General features: G+C 45.3%; 2 protein-coding genes across 3 annotated transcripts; one reads left to right on the top strand and one right to left on the bottom strand.

The window, feature by feature from the left end:
- Nucleotides 1–3,459: 3,459 nt before the first annotated feature.
- LOC125762917 (uncharacterized) lies at nucleotides 3,460–4,927 on the top strand. Its single transcript, XM_049425544.1, has one exon. The coding sequence runs from the start codon at nucleotides 3,915–3,917 to the stop codon at nucleotides 4,824–4,826; it is 912 nt and encodes a 303-aa protein (XP_049281501.1). The 5' UTR covers nucleotides 3,460–3,914; the 3' UTR covers nucleotides 4,827–4,927.
- Nucleotides 4,928–4,946: 19 nt separating this feature from the next.
- Nucleotides 4,947–19,999, bottom strand: LOC125762906 (protein Skeletor, isoforms B/C). Of its 2 annotated transcripts, XM_049425531.1 has the most exons (8): nucleotides 18,734–19,999; nucleotides 12,060–12,215; nucleotides 11,519–11,866; nucleotides 11,061–11,320; nucleotides 8,746–8,845; nucleotides 7,954–8,643; nucleotides 7,681–7,874; nucleotides 4,947–7,622 (listed from the first exon to the last, which is right to left on the bottom strand). In XM_049425531.1, the coding sequence occupies exons 1-8, from the start codon at nucleotides 18,807–18,809 to the stop codon at nucleotides 5,334–5,336; spliced, it is 4,113 nt and encodes a 1,370-aa protein (XP_049281488.1). In that variant the 5' UTR covers nucleotides 18,810–19,999; the 3' UTR covers nucleotides 4,947–5,333. The 2 variants fall into 2 exon arrangements, with proteins under 2 accessions (XP_049281488.1, XP_049281489.1); XM_049425532.1 differs by lacking the exons at nucleotides 4,947–7,622; nucleotides 7,681–7,874; nucleotides 7,954–8,643; nucleotides 8,746–8,845 and adding an exon at nucleotides 10,072–10,419 and having other exon boundaries at nucleotides 18,734–19,521.
- Nucleotides 20,000–20,916: the final 917 nt, after the last annotated feature.

Below are 20,916 nucleotides of genomic sequence, written 5' to 3' on the forward strand. Positions count from 1 at the left end.
GTGCTAGAATCAAACGCAGCGGATCGACACCGTAAGGACAGCGGCCATCGTGTCCGGTACCTAGGTAGCAAAACGAAGAACCGAAGGGCGCGAAACTTTGCACTCAGGATTGAATGGAATTACGATGACAGCACACCGCCCAAACAGACTCGGTCCCTCACACTGTCGCACGGTAAAAGAGCAACATCCCTTTCCTGCGGTAAAGTACGCGAAGGCGTCGGTAGAAGCAACAACAAAAAACTGCGCCACCGTAGCATAAACACATTCTAGTTTAATGCCATATTTACGATGTCAGCAGCTCCGAAGCAGTGCGGGGTTATGGTGGGTGAGTTCGCAGGGCCTGAAGGTTGAAAATACGAAATTTAATGCTACACTTTCCCGGTACTTATCGGCGAAAAACCGTTGGAACACCCGGGGGTTACCCCTTGGATAGGTTCCGGACGATGTTAAAGCCCACCCATAAAATGCCCGATCGTACTAGCCGTTAGCCGGTGTGTTTGTACTGCGGACAGACGACCGTTTACCAGCCGGGCTGCTGGCCCATTCAGTAAGGGAGAATTGGCTTGTTTTTTAGACTAGGGAGGGAATGGTTGTAGTAGAGGAGTGCACAAAATCAATTTCGAAGAAGGATCCTCCGGTCACCATAAGTCGTTCTGAACAAAAAAAAAGTAGGAGATGCGAGTTTGTATCTTATCACAGTCGGGTACCTTCTTGAAGCACCCGAAGAATGTGGTTCCTAGGGGGAAAGAGGAGGTTTCCTGAAAACTGAGGACATGTTTAATTTGAAAGCATGTTCACGGTGGAGCTTAGACGCGGTACGAGTTCCTCGGACACTCACACACAAAGGGGAACCTCCTTGCACGGTAACGAACGGAAAGGAAAAATGAAGTGAAGAGAATAAAATTTTCTCTATTTTCCACTAAATTTAAGCTGTCAGCTTCGTGGTGTGGCCGTAAATCATTCCGAATGCCGGTGAACCGAGATGAACGCTTTCGTATCAAAACCGATTTTATTATGAAGTTAGTCTCGTTTTAAAGGGCGACACCGCACCATACAAACAAAGGTGGTATGGAAAATGGAATGGAAAATGACTGCTTAGATTTTTACCCCACCGGGAAATGGTTGTGATTGCGGGGTAAATATACGCAGGGACACATGCTAGCTGTAAGCCAATCATCTGCAAAAGTTAAGAATGTTTTATTAATTTGAACCTTTTCCCTTACTTCACTGATCGTACCCTTTCGTGAAAAGTAGTCGTGTATGTCCTTTATGGAGAAAATTCCGAATGAAAGACATTGTGCACAACCTTCTAATAAATAAAACAGCTGTTTATTGTGTACATAGACAGATCGCAGATCTCCTTCTGGTCATGGAAAGATCAAAAGATTGTGATTTGCATCTTTACCCTGCAAGCAGTTTTAGTCTGTCAACACAAACTTCTTTCCGGTGCCAGTTCGTTTTATTATTTTGCTGATCGAGTCCATATCGCAACTAACATTTGTGCCACAACAACAAAAACCATCCCCGATCAGCATTTCAGCGTTTTTGGTTTCGTAAAGTAGCTATTCAAGCATAAAGCATAAAAAAATTGTCGATACCGATATCATTGTCACGGCAGCCCTGTCCCGGTAAGCCCCACAATGCAGAGCATGATTGGTTCCAGCTTGTCGAATAAACCGACCGGATGCAGCATCATGACGTTAGCGTAAATGACGAGGGTTAGCACGACGAGATCCTGGAGCCATTGATCGAACTTTTTCTTTCTCTCGCTCATCACAAGAACAAGCTCAACAAGGTTCGACCGGATTTTTTTTTCTGTCGAAAGGAACAAACACAAAACCGGAAGCGTAACATTCATAAGGCGGAAATTTATCGTTCAACTGCAGCAACGGACACAATTTTAACTTTCATCCCATCAGCCGTACGGAAGCAGAACCATAACATTGTGCTGGGTGCTGTTTGGCAGGATCAAACACACACGACACGGTTCTCAGCAGTTGCATGCATGGGACAAGAACGCATTTAATTCTGCCACCGGAAATTGGGACACACTGGACGTGTTGGCTGGTTCCGTGGGAGGTGGGCAGTTTGGGTGAAATCCGGTGTGTTGCTGGATTCTTAATTGAGTTATCGCAACGTCTCGCAGCTGATAAATATACATTTCAATTACACCTGTTTCGTCGGACATGTAAGGGGGCCCCGAAGATATAATTACGGACACCGTTACCGCTTGAGTTTTCTTCTCGAGAAGGGCTGTTTTCATGCGAACTACAACCGAGCAATGCTAATGAAGATTGATTATAACTATTTTTTCCTGTTAGTTCACCGAGCACATTACCCCATTACACGAAGGACGTTTCATCTGAACATCAAAATAAGAGAAAATTGCTGTAAACGTACGATAGGGGGATGTTTTCTAGATGACCTGGAAAGGAGCCGACGAAACCCACACAAAAAGCTTCCCATGCAGAACGGCTATCCTGATGAACCCTTCACTGAAATCAATCCTTTCCCGTACCACGGTCGTTGTCGATCGGCCATGACCAGGAAATGGTAACGGAGCGTCCAAACAAAAATATTAATATGAGGGGAAGGAAAAAAATGGTAAACCCTTCCTTCGTTGCTTCACGCTCCAGCTGGTTCCGAGATGGAGCCGCCCGGTACTGGAAACGATCGGCGAGTAATGGCAAGCGACTTGATCCACTTGACAGTTTGCCCTTCGTTTGCGATGGCCGTGTACCGTACAGGTTACGCCAAGCGAAAGAATATTGATTGAAGGCTGTGGTGTATATAATTTACACACCATTTGCTCGCTGTCGTAAGGAACCACGGCAGCTTCCACGGCAGCAAACGGGTGATAAATCATCGGACAAAGTGTGCCAAATGTCGTGCACTATCATGGACATGCAGTGGCGTCCGATAGGTTGTTTATGTAGTCCTGTCCACATTACATTACATGATAGAATTTGTGTTCACTTTACACAACAAATTAATAAGCTGATTTGAATAATCAATTTATTATCGTCCCGAATCCAAACTAGACATTTTGTTTTTTTTTATTGTTTGATGTAGTCGAATTGGTGTGGACTATGTTAAATTAGGTTCACTACTATTAGGTTGAGCCAAGAAGAGAGAGAGACAAATCTGAGCAATTCGTATAAAACTCAATTTAAAAATGAAGATCTGCTTATAAAACACCTTTTTTCTTCTTCTTCTTCGCGTAACGACCTCTGAGGTCATGTCGGCCATTTCAGGCTTACGAGACTTATTTTACCACGTAGCTGGATAGTCAGTCCTTGCTACGGGGGACGGTCCGGGTAGGATTTGATCCCCGGTCCTGCCGTATGGACCGGCGCCGTTTATCACATACACCACCGGGCCGCCCCGCCCCGGTGGTATAAAAACACCTTTTTTATATATTCCAAATAATTCCTCTAGGTTCTCTTTATTTATGGTGTTATTGTTATTGACATTTTTCCTAATTTTCTTTTTAAAATTTTTAATTTTCCTCCTTTTACTTTGATTGAAATTTATACTATTTTTCCTTTTTTATTACATAATTCAAATTGTTTTGAATAACAACACATTTTTTTCGAATAACACAAAAGATTTTGTAGGAAATTTATTGAATTCTTTGATTACCGCTTGCGTAAAGAAAGAAACCCCAACGTTCTAACGCTTCTGGTATCGAAAGCTTTTTCATGTTCCGGTACTAGCCAACAGAGGGCGCCACAAAAAAAATTAATAAAGCTTACGAAAAAACGAACATTTTCTCCGTTTGAAGAAACACGTTATCCGACATCAAGAGCCCGTTATCATGGACACAGCGCATGCGTATAATCCAAAACACATCACCGGCATAACGAAGTTCAAACTGTGCATCGACCAAACAACGGCTAGGCCGATCAAACAAAATGCCGATCAAAGTCCTTTCCTCGGACGATTGGTTCGAGGTTGTGCTCGTTAAACAAACCACATCTTCCATCACGTTCCAGTGGACGTTCCGGAACCCGCTCGATGTGCCGTACGATCTGTTCAAGGTGGAAAAGTGTTACAGTGTCAAGCGCGATGGCTGGGAAACGGTATACTGGGGTGCAGCAACAACCTTGACGGTGCGATGTCTCGAGCAGAATCTTTGCTACTCGTTCCGTGCAAGCATCCTGCACCAACCATCGGATGGTGCAGATTTCCAGTATGCCTATCAGTCGCCCATCTTCAAGGCAAGCACCCTGCCAAACATTCCCTCGACGATGGGCCTGTACCGGGCAGTCAAAAAATGTCAACCAGGTCTGGTAAAACGACTTCTGTTTGCTCGCCCCGAACTGGTGAACGTACCCGTGCATGGAGAAACATTTCTCTACCTGGCCGTTCGCAGCAATAGCCTCGAGCTGGTAAACGCACTGCTCGATTCCGGTGCTAACATTGATTTGGGTGTACCGGAAACAAGCGTTACGCCACTCCATCTGGCAGTGTACCAACGCAACCTAACGCTGGTGCGCCATCTAATCGAACGTGGTGCCAATGTGCACGCACAGAACTGTGTCGGTATGACCGTTGGACACTATGCGATAGATGCCGACGATCTGATATTGCTAAAGTACGTACTGACGCAGGGCATCAGCCCGGAGACTCGAGATCGCTGCCAGTGGACGTTAATCTTTCGGGCGCTTTACATGCGCTCCTCGGTAGATATCGTACGACACCTGCTTGAACGGAAGTGTCGACTAAAGGTGAAGGACCGACTACGATTAACACCGCTCTACTACGCTCAGGTGTCGGGACAGGAGGAGATCCTGCGGTTGCTCAGGAGACGACTAAAGATCTGATAAAAGCAGCATAAAACGTTTAAGGAAAGAACCCAAAGATTTTAATTTATACATTTGGAGGAAGTTTTTTTTACAATAAACGATATTGTCCAAAACTTAAAGCAATATAGATTATTCATTTTTTTTTCAGACAATTTTCAACTTTATTTACAACCCACAACGATCAGATTTTGAGAGCGTTACCGCGTTAGCGTTATTGAGTGCCTCTCACAATCCGGATACATATAAATCTTTCTCTGCTATGATTATCGTATCTATCGTTTTTATTTTATCTTCCAACTTGTTCTATTTTTCTCCTACTTCTTCTGAAGTAATTCTTTCCTTAACATCCCTCTCAACTCCTTCAAAGGGGCTGGTTTGTAACTCTAATGTACGTGCGTATGTTTTGGGTTTCTATTTAAATAAAATGCTAATTCTATCTTCACGTGCCCCTCGAACGAACTCCACATTGTTATCCCCTAATACTGCATCCCGTGCGTAACTTGCCGGGCAATGTTAACCAACCATCTACAACAACACCGCTCGTCGAAGCACGATCGTAGGCCATGCCGTGAACAAAAGTCCAACGATGACTTGGCTCCAGCTGCTTACAACGGCCATTCCACCACCTGCCATCGGTTGCCAGCCATCATCGTGGCTGTCGCCATGATGATCCGGATGATGATGTGCCGACCGTTTGCTCCGTGTTCGACCAGCTTCCGATTCGGTTTCCTCGTACGGGATCGGATCTTCCTGTGAGCTTGCAACGGGCTTCACTATCGATAGCTTAGTCGAGATAGGTTTACCTACCACACCGGACTGATGTTCACTGCTGGCACTATCCTGCGCATTAATACCTCCCGGTAGCAGAGGGTTCGCATATTCCGATACCGGTGGCTGGACAGCATTCGAACCACGCGTCCCATAGATGGCGGCAGTGTCTGGTGCGAGATATGCCGCTATCGGCGGATACTCACCACGGAACGGACCAAACTGAGGCGTGTCGCGCAGTAACTGTTCCGTTTTCGAGCTCGGACCAACCGGTGGTAGTGGTTCACTTTGCTGCGAAGCAGCTGAGGGACCGTTCACTAGCGACATGTCCAGTACCGCTTTACCATCGAACGAAACAACTGAGCCATCGGAACCAATTGGAGGTAGATAGAACGGATCGACTCGATCGTTTGCCGCACCCAGCGTATCTTGTCCTTCGCCCACCACATCGGCCGTTTCGTCTGGTAAGATTTCGACATTACGCTTCGTGGCCGACTCGCGAGCAGGACCGGCAGAAGGTTTCACATGTGCCATCGCCATACTGTCCAATGGCGATGGAATAAACATCGGTTCGAACGTTTGCTTCGACGGTTCATCCTGGCCGTGGATCATCAGTGCATCGCTCTCGATCGCTTCATCGATATCATCGTCCTGTCGTCGCAAGAAGCCATGCGCACGGTTATCCTCAAACTCGAGATCGAAGTCATCCTTTCGGCGATAGATCGGCTTAAAGCCACTCTCCACAACGACCGAACTCGGCTCAAAACCATGATTAGCGGCGTGTCCCTCGTACGACACCTTCGGTTCCGACACATCATACGGCGTCTTGAAGATTGGTTTGATGTTCGGCTTCAGTGATTCCTTCACCGGTTTCGTATGACGGATCGGTAACGTAATCGGCACCGGTTCGTTCTTCTTCAAACTCATCGTCAGATGCGGTGGCATTTCGGGTAGTGCAAAGGGTGGACCGCCAGGTGAGCTACCCGGTCGCTGCTCACCGCCACTAATCTGCTTGGGGGGTTTCGCCACCATCATCTCCACCGACGGCCCTTTGCGGAATGGTTTAATCTCGGTAGGCTCACCCAGCAACAGAATCGGAGCGATCGCCTTGATCGGCATTTTGCCCTTCGTCACAAATGGACGCATCAATGGGGCGACCGGTTTCTGATAGTGACTCACAATCATCGATGGCTGCGGGATGACGAATGGTCGCGTTGGTCTGCTGCCATGCACTGGACGACGTTCCATACCGATCGGACGGCGAACGGGTAATTTCACCGGCCGAAACATTGGACCACTGTTCGGAGGGCGTAGGTACACCGGTAAACCGGACGAAGATAGAATCGGTTTTGAGGATCCCGGATACCCTGGGGGTGGTGGATGACGATGGCCAGGTGGACCAGGTAAGAAACCCGGATGACCCAGATGGTGCTGATGTGGTACAGTTTGATTAACGCTCTCCACAGTCTGGTTCGCACGTAGCTTCTCTTCCAATTCTTCAGCCGCCCGAATGCCATCCTCAATAATGCGTGTCATCTCGGGGTTTTCCTCCAGGTTGATATCGAACGACTGTTCCTTCTTCGTGTCCGGCGTCATCTTGTGGTGCTTGATCAGATCTAGCTCATGTTTTTGCAGGAAATTCTCATGCTGCTGCAGGAAATTATCTGCCGGTAGGACCTTCGATTCATGGCGTATCGATTCCTCTACCGAGATACCTTCATTCGGTTCTACATAAACCTCATCCAGCTCGCTTGGCTGCGCTACATCACAAGAATCGTGCACGTTAATGCGCCAACCAAGATAACGATGCGTGAAGCACTGATAGTACACGGTGTCGGGTGTGTCTGCGTCCGGTGTCCAGGTGATGATACCCGGCTCACCTACATCACACTTGAGCGATAGACTACGCTGGTACGCACCAAAGGAAGGATATTCATCTGCCGGCGGACCATCCGAATTCGGTGTCCAGTTACAGATGCGTCCAATACCCGTTGGAACTAGCTTTCCGCTACGACTGCGATGTACTCCGGCAAAAATGCGAACATTCTGAAACGATGCACATATAAAGATATTTGCATTTCGCGTGTAACTCCAAGCACCTTACCTTACGATCCTCTTCCGGTTGATTTTCATATCCTCCAACGGAATCGTCAGTAATGTAGAAAGGATGATATTTTGCAGGAACGTTAGGGTCCAGTCCACCTTCCACCACGAACGTGTAAGTCTTGCCGCGCACTACATTTATCTCGGGAATCAGCAATCCATTAATGTACCAAGAAATACCCCATCCGACGTGTCCTGGAACAAAAAGCAATTCATCCGAAATCGTCGACTTGTAGACAACTGCCATAAAACACGTGCATATCCATGTAAATACCTGTAATTGCTGGATATCCCTGTTTGCCACCAGTTGGTCCCAACTGTGCGTAGAACACACCATCCTCCGGTTCATCACACTGGATCGGTGGAATGTCCCATGCTCCTGGTTTTGCCGGTGGACGTGCCGTCGCCGGATGCTGAGGTCGCTGCTGTTGCACGCTATTGCCCACATCCTCCCGACGATTGCCACCTCCATAGCTGGACGACGATGATGAGAGTTTCTGTGGCTGTTCCGGTTGCTTCTGATCCGATTCCGGTGTCGGACAGTTCCAGAACGGTTGGCGACCGAAATCGACCAGCTTGTTGCCCTTCAGATAGTGCGAATGGTACGACACTTCGTAGCGCTGATTCAGTGGACCAACTGCCCAGATGATTGCCTGGGATGCATTAGTATAAACCGGCAGATCGAGATGATCTGATGCACGTAGTGGACGTTGGTACGTTACGATCGAGTACCCGTTAACCATAGCCGCATTAAGCAAACGGATGGAATTGCTATTCTCGGTAATGCGCGTGTCGGGACAACTGCCTCGACCACCCGAGCATTGCGATTTGGCATCCAAATAGTAATCTTGCGCATAACCCTTGCCAGTGGCCTTATCCACCCAGACGACTGCTACATCGGCACCCACCATCTGGCTCTGTTGCGGGTTCGGTGAAACGCCAAACGACATGTACTCGCCATCATCTTGATTAGGGGATAGAGAGTTACGATGTTTCAAGATTTTTTTTTTAGAAAAGTAATAAAACAGATACAAAATATAAGTCTTGCGTGATGAGTGATACCTACCTAATTTCGCTACCAACTGTACAACGACACTTTCTCCGGCCACTGCCCATCGAACCTCAAAAGCTAACTCGTCGAGAAGGACTTCACAGTTCAGTTTCGACTGCGAGAAGCAAAAGTGCAAAGAAAAGAATACGGTATCATCTATTATGAACAGCTCAATTCTTGACCTACTTAAGTACAAGCTTTAGAGTTTCAATGCAAACTGAACTTCTTCCAAAGCTTTAAGTGCCTTGAATTCGCAAAGTCTAAGCAACACCTCCCATTCCCTAATTAGCAAGCTACTATTTACATACCAAAGCAGCAGGTAGTATCTAATGCTACTATTTACAATCGCTTTCATTGTTTGGTGAAGCTCTCACTGATCAAGCCACAAAGCAAAACAAATAGGTTAGATCGTTTCCGAGCGATGTTTCTTACTTACGCACGGCTCGCCAACGAAAGCACCGTCCCCGGGCAGTTGAGCACGTCGATCGATTGTGGTTGATCATTTGGGAACGGTTTTTTGTTTCTTTTTTTTTCATTAGCCCGTACAATCAAAGCAAGCGGAAAGTTATCGACGCACACGTTAACCACGGTGACTGCACAAAACAATTATTATTTACAAACAATGAAAACACCGCTGGAAATGTTCGCTTCCGTTTGTTTTACACTGGTTTTATTTTTCGCCCATCAAACGGCGCTGATCGGTGAACGGTGATGATCGGTGGCCCGGTAAGCGTAACGCGCGTTTCAAGCGATGCAGCTCACGCGCGATGATCAGGTTTCGCAGCAACTTCGTTGCATCTCCGTTGCAGTCACCGCTCGTAAAGCTCTCCCGCGGCACTTAGCGATAATGGGATTAGTTAATTACACACGCACACAGTTCCACCGGGCACCTTTTTGGCTGTATTGACGGCTCGGATAAAGGCAAGTGACAAATTACGATACATGGCGCGAAACGCGGAACCGTTTGATGGAAAGCGTTTTTCTATCGTGCCATTGAACTTGTGGGTATCTTTTGAAGAATGTGTTTTTTTTTATTTTTTTTTTCAACTGTACCGAACGGATTCTTCACATTCATTAGAGCAAAACATTTCCTCTCCTGATCGCAAAGACACATTTTCTTTTATTTTCTATCTTGATTGTTCCGCCAAATGTTACCATTATGAGTGAACGTCCGTTCGTGTTGCATCCGTGGACACATTGTTGCCGGCGAAAGAAAACGTTTCTGGAATGCTTTGGAACAACCAGCTTTTCGGTGGCAAAAGTTTGCCGGATAGTAATCCACAACAAAACTATTTGTTTCATTGCTTATTGTTAGTCATTGCATTAATAATAAATTCAACATTTACAATGTAGTTATACAGTTTTATTTACAACCTAAAAGAATAACATATAAAAGAGAACGTTGTCGTATAGTTTGACATTCCAATGCCACTTAACAACCATCTCAGGATGTGTTTTTATAAAAAATAATTTTAGAAAGATTTTTTTTCCACGCCTCATTACTTCCACAAATTCCAGACTGAGTAAAATAACTTACTCCGTAACTCGTACAATACTATCTATGCATCATAGTTTCATACCACACTGCTAAGATATTAAATAAACGTGTACTTAAACATAGAACTTCCATAGCACATCGCTGCAGTTCCGTGGACCGATTAGTGGGTCGCTTTACGTGAAACGCGATCGCTGCAAACGAAAGTAAAGTGTTTTGAAGAGTAAAACCAGCACATTGGTTGCAAAGTAATAAAGTGTCACTGCTGCACAATGAATCGGGTCAGAACTGCAACGAAGCGATTAGAAACGAGCCGACCACTATCCCTGAGATGCATAGATGGGAATAAGGATGATTTTTTGTGTGATAGCGAACGTATGTGCTTAGAGGCCATGTCTGTTATGATGCGCTTTAAATCCACCGAATGTGCACAACAATCACACAGTGAAGTATTTCATCGTGAAATTAGAATGAAATTGTACAATGGTTTCCTGGTGTGTAGTAACATCCGCTAGAAGTTGGTTACAGGTTACGGATAGGGGTATACAGATGTGAGTGTGAGTGGCACACAAATGGTGAAATGTGAGTAGTGTTTGATATCAGCATGAGATAAGTATACACCCGAACCAGCCACCCAATGCTGTGACGTGCCCCAGGTACTAGGCTGTGCGCTTTATGTTGAAAATGGAATATGGATAGTGGAAAACATTGCCGTATGAACACGCCCATCACTCCACTAGAACAGCAGTGAGCCAACGTAGTCCAGCAGACCACCGGAACTGGCACTTCCAGCCGCTGGTCGGGGCGGTTTGCGACGCTGATTGCCATTAGTTACCTGCGGGCTAATGCCAAGCATCTTCAGCGACGGTGGCACATTGATCTGGTCCGGGATGCGCACATGTCCGAAATCGACGGTAAACGCCTCACACCATACACCAAAATGACCGATATCGAACACGGTCAGATCACCCGGCAGGGTAAGGACGATCGTTTTCTTGTCGTAACGGCGCAGTGGAGTTTCCTTGCCATTCTCGTCCGGGATGCGAATACCTTGCGAGGTAGGTGCCGGTCCACGTCCAACCCAAAACTTTGCATCTGTAAGATGACGTACGTTAAGAGTTGAGTAAGAATTGTGTTTTAGTCTTGGATGCAGCTTCAATGCAAATAATGATCGTAGGAATTTATAAAGACTTTTCCAATATCTTTGTCAAGTCAGACTTAACGTGTTGTATGTAATTTTTAATTTCTGTCCTTTTTGGTACATTTATGATAAATTCATTTTTTTCTACTTACCAGGTGCTTCACCATCGTAACTAAAGTTGGGTACGAGCAGCGTTTGAGCGTCGACGATCACGATATTGTCCGAGGTAACATCATGCACACCGCTCAGGCCCGCGATTTTGGTCGGGCGCGGAAAGTCGAGATCGTTCCGTATCTGCACATCGCCAAAGTTGACCGAAAAGTCATCACACCACACGGAGAACCAGCGAATGTCGCGCAGCGTCTTGCCCTCTGGCAGCGACAGCGTAATGTCCTCGTTACGATATCGCCGCAACACACCGGCACGGCCCCGCTCGTCGCGCAAACGATGGGCGCCCTTATTGCTAGGGGCCCGAGTATTGCCAACGTAGAAATAGGCAGCTGGGAGGACATTAACAAACATGAAGACAATTTTAGATGCATGATAAAATACAAGCTTTTGTGGGAGAGAGAAAAAGCACACAAAACGGACCGACCAAATGATTGGGTAACCCTTAAATCACCCGGAGGGAAATGCCCTAACGACGGTGATGATGACTTTCTACTGGTAAAACGGGCAATTAATGCAACTTACCGGGACCTTCACCGTCGTAGTTGAAGTTCTTCAGAAAAAGCGTTCTTGCATCGACAGCATAAACCGAACCGGAGACACCATGGTGCAGCTCGGTAAGATCAGCGATCTTTGTGCCATAGTATCCCTGCAGTGCGCTAGTATGTGTTGTTAGGAAACCTGTAGCATGTAAACGGAGAACAAAATATTAATTAATCAATTTAATTTCTTTCCAGTTTCCAGTAATCTCCACATGCATCACAGAAACCGAAGAGACCACAAAGAATAATCACACCAAAACCGAAAGATACCAATTAGCACAACCATTTCGCAACGGGAATAAAGGACCATGTTCCGTGATTCTTTTACCTTTTGGCAATGGTTTGCAAATGGTCACTCCTGGTGTGCTCAGTGAAACCTGTTCCCGGCAGAGGGAGAAAACAGACATTAAATACACAGGAGAAAAAAAAATCTCCCCATTTGTTCGTCTTAAATTAATTGGATTTTCCCTTTCATTTTCACCCGCTTCATCACCATTGCCGGCGGGTTTGACAACGAAATGCTTTTGGACCATTAATTTACCCTTTCGCTTCCCTTAGCTTCCCTTGTCCGTTCGCTTCCAAGAAGCTTGAAAGCAGTTTTGTTGACGGTCAAATTCTTTAAAGCTCGCCGGAAGGAAAGCAAAACCACTTTCTCGGCGGTTTGGATGGGGCAAAATGATCTTCCAGACCCAACACCCCAAAGGCTGCGGATGGTTTGAATGTTTGCTGAGCGTATGCTTTTTGTCGTTTGACGTGTCTGCAACCCGAGCAGTCTTTTGATTGAAGGGCGAGGACAGACAGATCGTAAAGTGAACACGATCGTAAATCGTTACCGCGTGAACACATTCGTGCGATTGTTTCGGAAGAGAAAAGCAACTCCAAAGGTAAGACACTACACACTGGTAAAAGGATAAGAGGACACTTACATTTCAAACACGCTCACCGCTTGCCCTTCTCGACACTCGACACCTATGTCATTGTTGGGCGTCGTTTGATTGATTGGCTCTAATGGTGGGGCCTGGGTGTTTGGGAATGCCTTCGCAGATCCGTTCCCGAAACATACCCTCGCTGGTATAATTAACATACCCGCGGCGAAACCATCTATCGACTATCGTGTGAAAAGCACGGCACCGGACGTTGTGGCGAAAGGAAAACAAAAGTGATTTTTCCCTCCGGTCTGATCGAATTCTTTACTCCCCCAGTTTCCGCACAATCGGTGCCCAATCGCTCTATACGGAACGAAAGGGATTTAGCTGGTGAAAGTTCGACAACGGCCCGGCCTGGTCCATTGACCTTAGCGACGTTAAAGATGATGATGTTTGGTTTGAATTCTGGCACGACTCCTTCAGTTTGTGCCATTTACCATAAATAAGCCCGAAAAACCCCCCCCTCATGGAAACAAATGTACTCTCAAGGCCGGCATGATGTCAATCATTGTGCACCGCAGTGATGGAGCGATGTATACGATCCGGTACGGCTTCTTTCATTCTTTCTCTTTTGCATTGTGCGAAACAATATTCAAGCATCGCCAAAAACTACCAACTGCCCACTGACGTAGAAGCTTACCTCATCGCTCTTCAAAAGCGCACGCGTAGACAACGGCAGCGGGAAAAATATAAATATACAACAAAAAAAAGTAACACAACCACTGTGCCATTTTTGTATTGCGACATGATCGTAAAGTTGCGCAATCGATGAACACTCCTGCCCGTTACGATCCTGGCTGGGCATCGCGAAAACCGTTCTGTTTACGGCATGATGTTGGTTCGCGTCACCACCGGATGCAACCGTGCTATTGCACACGGTGGCACGAAGAAGTTGTAAATTAACATATCGTTAGCGGTGCTAGCGAAAGACCTAAAGGGATCACCAGAGAACGATCTTGTTGTGTGATGTAATAGAGGCATTTTCCTTCGTAGGACATTATAATAAGCATTCGGTGAGATGAGCGTGTTGAAAGCATTACGAGATGATTTTTTTTTTTTGCTTAACACATAACTGTTAACAATTATAATAATCCTTCAAACACATTCATCAAAAAGCACCTGAATGAAAAATGAAGCTTTCTTAGAGTGAGTATAATTTGATAATATCTCTACGAGGACATTGAATAACTCAATTTAACTCACACACAGGGATTAATGTTATTTCTTAGATATAAAACTCTGGAAAGTGTTAGATTAGGAGTTAACTCTCGGTGGAGACAATCAACTCGCTCAGAACGATTCATCTCACTGTTAAGTTATTTAACTCATGAGTGAGTTACCTACAACGACTTAGTATACATTTGTACTATAACAGCATTTAAAAATCTTTAATAACTATTTCAAAAGAGATTTCCAGATATAACTCGCTATTAGCCGAGGTAATTTATTAAATAAGTCGTTACTCTCATTACTGCAAGAGACTCACACTAAGCAGATAGCAAAAGCTCCCTTACGCAAGAACTTAACCATATCATTTGGCCCTTTCCAATCCAACAGAAGATGAAAGCGTACCCATTTCCTTGCAAACAGCAAACGATCATTTGCAAGATGCAAGCGCAAGTCTGGCTGACTGAGTGCATTCGAACCAAACTTATCGTTTGTCGCTTTAATAAATAGTACAATTTTACGATCACTCAGCAAATGCTCGGATTTAACGGATTGGTTGGCCGCATAATGTGACAGCAGCCACCATAACTGAGACCGAAAAGATGCGTTTTTAGTAGCTGTGCTACTTTTTTTATCTTGCTTGATAAAAGCGAAAGGGAAGCTTTTGCCTTCCGAACATGTCGTCTGGAATCGGCTAATCGGTTTTGTCGCTAGTTGGATGTGCCGCAAGAGAAAAAAAGAGATGTTCGTCTTGTGGTATGCTTAAATGATAAATGAATAGACTGGGGAAAAAAAATTAAGCACACAAACAAAAAACCACCACCTTTAAACTCCAGCACTGCGCTGAGCAAAAGCGAAAGGGAACGAACATCGACGAACGGAAGACAGTTCTCGAAGTATCGATTTATGACGGACTGCATTGAACGAAGCCTTCCTGTAGCGTTTATGGTTTCTTTTTGTTAATTTTTAGCACACTTTACACAATCGATGCGAATAGAGATTGCCGTGAGCTCAGTTCAATAAATACAACCACAGAAATGATCAGTTTTTAGTTTTGACCTGAATTAATAATTTTAAAGATCAGTTAGACGATCCGTGTGAATTTATATCATACAATTTACTGTATTAATAACTCCAGTGCAGATTGTAGCATCTAACGGCCTCAATGTCACACGAAATTATTACACAACCCTAGTCAGAGCGTTCGGTACAAACGGCAAATCTTTACATAAAAATGCTCTCGCTACTCAATGGTTCGAAAAGGCCGGTGGCCTTTTCCGTTTTCCCACCGAACGCTGATATTAAAAAGATAATTCTACGGAGCAAGCCAGGGGCAAGGTACAACATCAACTGTATGCCTCCCGTTCGCACGCACGGTGATCAAATCGAGAAGATCATCTTCACACATCTTCTTGCGCACGCGACCATCTTCGTTCGCTGACCGCGTTCAGATGGGATAAGACACTGATCGTGTACGATGGTATAATACCGTGCGAGCGGTGAAACACCTCACCGACAAGGGAAAGAAGTAGAAGCAGCAAAAAAAAGCACCAACCCAACAAAACAAAACCAGCATAAGGGGCAACATTTGCATAATCGTTTTAACCTTTGATAAATGACGGACCTCCTCACTCCCGGATCACCTTCTCCCCGGCGATTGCAACTGCGAGGCGTACCGGGGCCGAAGATGCACAATCCATCCTACCATCGAAAGGTTTTGCACACAGCTGGACATCGACAGCGATCGCGGCTCATCGGGGTTGCGGCAAGTTGCTGGACGGGTTTTGCGTGATGTTTCTCAGCAGGTTATTCTTACGATTTAGCAAACGTGATCCACTTCAAGTGTCTGGGTGCTTATTTTACTGTTACTGAGAAGTTTCTCATTTCTTACAAAGGATTCATCTATTGGAGCAGATGTTTACTTATAAAGTGTAAATTAGAACACTTTTAAACTGTATTAGAAACTGCATATTCTATTTTTTAGTGCTTATATAGAGCAACCTCATTTTCTAGAGAGTAGTTTACTCCATTACTACTCGGAAATGACAGCTCCAAGCGTGATTTGACAGATCAACTCCAAAATTCAAAATCTACTCCAAAATGGGGATGATATCACATTTTAAAATTTCAAAGAATATTTCAAACTTGTTTTGTAATAATAAATCATTAAGTGTAAAAAAATGTGTGTGGGGTTTTTTCAGAAAAAGATTTCAATAACAGATGCACCGAAGGGTACGATCGAGTCTTGGAAGAACACGTATAAACTTGGTATGCCTGAGTATATACAACGCTGGTTTTGTCTTCCTTCATGATTATTTTGATATTGCGAGTTTCTTTAGTTTCTAGATTAGTAGTTTATAGTTTGATTGAGTAACATTCTTAACCGTTTTTAATTTAGAGTTAAATTATAATTTAATGTGCTTCACAACAGTTCATTGCTTACTTCCAAATGAGACAAAACAGCTTTCCCTACCATGTTCGTTTTACTTCAGTTTAGCCTTTACTACTTTTTGTAACACATTCCACATTTTTGTTTAAACCATTTTTTTGTAAAAAAAAGCTAAACATGATTTTTGATTCGTTTTTCCCACCAATTCCTCCATAACCACCGTCAATTCGCTTCGGCAATAAATGTAGCACAATGTCTCCTTATAGCCAGCAATTTACTACATCCTCCATAGTTCGTTTGAAAAAAAAAAAGAGAAACCCTACCGGAATGAGCTCCAACCATATGAAGAGTGATATGAGCTGAACCGAACAAAATTGAACCATCACCGAAAATATAAGCCACCGATCTCGAGTTCAAAATTGTCGTCATTCCATACCAAGTAACCGGTAACGCTCCAGTTCCGCACGGCGTAAACCATGCACACCCGGGTGAGACCGAAACGTGCTGATATTAATTGCAACAACCATAGCAACAAAATACATACAAAAATCTCACTCAAAAACTAACAAGCTGGCACCATATCCGAGCCAAGCCCGAAATATTTGGGTCAAAATTTCCCTTTTCCGAGCGTACGCTCACTCGCTATGACCACCCTGTGTATGTATGCATGTGTGTATGTGTGTGTATGTGGTGTGTGGCCGAAAAGTATGTAGCGAGCATAATTATTCAAATCCATTTCACGGCCAAGTGACTCAACGGGAAGCGATATCAAACTCCCCGGATTGATGTTGGTGGTTGATGAGCTTTGGGTTTCTTTAACATTTCTACTGCTGCTTTGGTTGTTTTGTTTCGCTATACCACTGCTACAGCAGCGGACACTTTTCCCTGGGTCCGCTTTTTCCTTAGCTATCCCCGCAAATTGATAAGCAAGTATCGAAAGGAACGGCATATCGAGACCGAAGATGAACAACGCTGACCGAGATCTCCCTCTATCTTTGCGCACCGAAGAACGGTGCGGAAGATGGGAAGAGTGAAATCGTGAAAGCAAACCGGGAAAAAGGTGGCAAACCCCTTACTACCCACCTGGAGGTAAAGACCCAGCTTATATATATATAAATATAGTTACCTCGTCTGTACGGTGCTAAGAAAACTGCAAGCTTCGTGCAACGCAGCTTGGCAAACGGACAAAACACCAGGAACCGAAAGTTGGCCACGGGCTGTGGTGAAAACAAACAAATCGAACACGCGCATACCGGGTACATAAAGTGGGCACCTACTATCGGGCCCCCCCGATAGTCCAATATTTGGGTCTTGCACATTCGAAAATTGTGAATTTTTATTCACCCGAACAGCAGCACCAGCACCATTAATTATGATGTCGATGCTCTGGCACCGGGTTTCGGGTCAGGGGCGGAATCGATCGGCCGGTTCAGGCACTGGTCTCCGCGAGGTATCAGTACGTGGTTACCACCTGGGTGGAACTAGGGAACCGGCACACGATAATTTGCCACCCGGATAAAGCCGAGATGAGACCCCGCACGGTTGGCCCATCATCATCATCATGATCATCATGGAGGGAATAAAAACCAGACTCATCTGGCACTGTCTAGAGTAAGACTGCCGGGATCCGTGGATGAGCGGACGGGCCTCATGGAATGGTGAAATAGCATAAAAAAATAGCTATGACTCTTCATCACGTCAAGCACCCAGATCGTAGTTAGATCGTGTAAGATCAATGTTGCAGGATAGTTATTTTCCTTATTCGCCTTGTACTCTGCCTTATTCTTTTCTATTGGCGGTGATGTTCGAGGTGCCAAACCGAACCGCGGAGCGATGATAGTGAGGTCGAGGTGAAATTAAAGCATCCACTCAATTCGTAACATCATGGCACACATTTTGCACCCCATTGGTTTGTCCAACGCATCCCAAGGAAATGGAATCAAGCGCCTACCTGGTCGACAATTGACCCAAATCTTCATCTTGCACACGTCAATAATGATCGTCATCAGGCGATCATCTGCGGTACTTTAGATTTTAGTTGAAGTCAGTTGCAGAGACATTTTCTACTATTCTTTCACCCTTACAAAAGACACACTCACATCCAGATACACACATGCAATCACGGAAGAAAGTCTTGGACGATCAATCATCCTCATCGAAACACAGAAAACTTACAAATCAAAAGTATTCCAGCGAAGTACCCGATCACTCTCGATCGCGGCCGGACGCTGATGCTGCTTGTTGGCAACATTTTATTCCTCCTGGTTTTGCTAACGGTTGTTCTGCCCTGGAACCACAGGTTGTCTTAGACCAGTTTCGTGAATGCACGCCACACTTCCCCATAAAACTCTTTACACACGTGTACCCCGTGGACCTTCGAGGAAGATCCTCCTAACTGGCAAACAGTTCACTTTTAACAATTCTCAGTAGCGAAGCTTCACTTTTCAAACTTTAGTTTCCGTCCATTCCAGCTGTCCGACAGCCACGGGACAGAAGCACCGGGATGTATCTCAGCCAAGTCCCGTTCGTTTTAGTTTAGCCCCTCAATCGTTCCCTTTGCTTTGCTGATGTTTTGTTTTGCTGCACTACTTCACTTTCTGCGTGAGCACAAACTGCGTATGGGATCGCAGTCAAGAGTCCCGTTTCTGTTTTTTCTTCTTCCTACACTGGCACGTACACACACCGAGAGGCTCACATCTGTGCGCAGACACACGCACACACTATATCCACTGGTGATCGGTCCGGTGCAAGCCTCCAGACTCCGGATCGTTTGGGAGGATCAAAGGGGATTTTGTGGAACAAACTCCAAACACTGCTCTCCGGGCAACGGCTCGAGCCCAAATGAAGCCCGCCGCGATGGTGCACCACCATAAGTATGTACCGTGAATGAGCCGTTGCGTTTCGGTGGCGCTCTCGCGGATTTTCGTTGAGAGGCTGCAGGCATCTCACCTGCTGTCGGTTGTTGTTCTTTTCTCAGGAGTTAGTTTTGTCTTTCCGCATGAGTCTTTTTATACGTGAGGCACCTCCATAAGTGTTGGCGAATAGGAGAGCTTTCGGATCAAATCTCAACGCACGGAGCTGTGTTCGAACCGAGGATCACTTCGACGGATAGAATGATTTAAGGTTAGGCTTTATTTACCTCCAAAATTTTCAGGGAGACCTTCGACGTAGTTTACAAAAAAAGTGCAACCCAATCTGTCCCAAATGTGAACAAACAATGAACAGGCAAAAATTCCAAACATCATCGCCCAGCCGAACAGCTCCTTCCGGTAAACAACACAAATTCCCACATGAAACGCAACATCAACATCAGTGAGCAGAAATAAGGAATGAAAAAAAAGGAAGAGGAAGCAAAGGAACTGGACCAGCAACCTTGGACGGTTTGAGAGTGGTTTTGAATTCGCTAGAAAATTAATTAATTTCTATTCCGTGCATCCATTTGCATCGTGTGGCGTGATGAGCCGTGTGGGGGGGATTAAACTCCGCAACACCAGCAGTGGGGTGACCGACTGTATCGGGTGGAAACGTATTACAAGTCTTCTACTCATATCTAACGATATTATAAAAGCTTCCCCTTCGCCTAAATGTCACGGCTCCGGGCAAGCGCTAGGTGCCGTGTAACGACCGTGAACCAAGACCTGCAATCGATGGTTCGTAGATGTGTCCGCATCCCGCATCCCATTCACTTCACTATTACGTTCTAGGTGTTCTACCGTTCTGCCGCAGACGGAGATCGTCGTGATAGGCCGCGAGACGATAATGTAACCTTTTTCCTTTTTTTTTTTTGTTGCAACCGTTAGCTGTCTGACCGGAATTCACGACCGTTCGAGCGCATCGTGCGGTTTGCAAATTCACCCGATGACGCCCCCTTTCGCTGGGGTGACCCAACACCTTCCGATCGCAACGAGCCGCAACAGGTCCGTGCATGCATTGAAGACACGTGAAGGTGAATGCAGTCTTCTCAAGAACTTTGAACGCCATTCAATGCAAATCACATCTGCACTGACGTCTTGAGGTTCGTTGCCGTTAATTTGACGGTCCGGAAAAAGTTCTTTGTTTTGCACCGGTGTACCAATGTGTGCAGAGCACAGACGGGAGCTTCAAGCTGTTGTGGAAACTACCGAGATCGGTCCAGCTTGTAATCGTTTGCTGGCGTTCTTCTAGCGCAATCTTTGCACCATTCTGTATAATTTATTCTCGTTTGCATACCTTTTGCATCGTTTTTGCCATGCTAGAGCGACCATATGATTGCACGGTAAGTTTTACGAGTTCTTTGAGTGATAATAAATAATCTACCAAGCAGCAGAACGTTTGTCTAGAAAGGGATTGAAATAAAAATTGCTCTGCAATATATTCAA

This window comes from Anopheles funestus, chromosome 2RL (genome assembly GCF_943734845.2).
Source record: "Anopheles funestus chromosome 2RL, idAnoFuneDA-416_04, whole genome shotgun sequence".
Classification (NCBI taxonomy): domain Eukaryota; kingdom Metazoa; phylum Arthropoda; class Insecta; order Diptera; family Culicidae; genus Anopheles; species Anopheles funestus.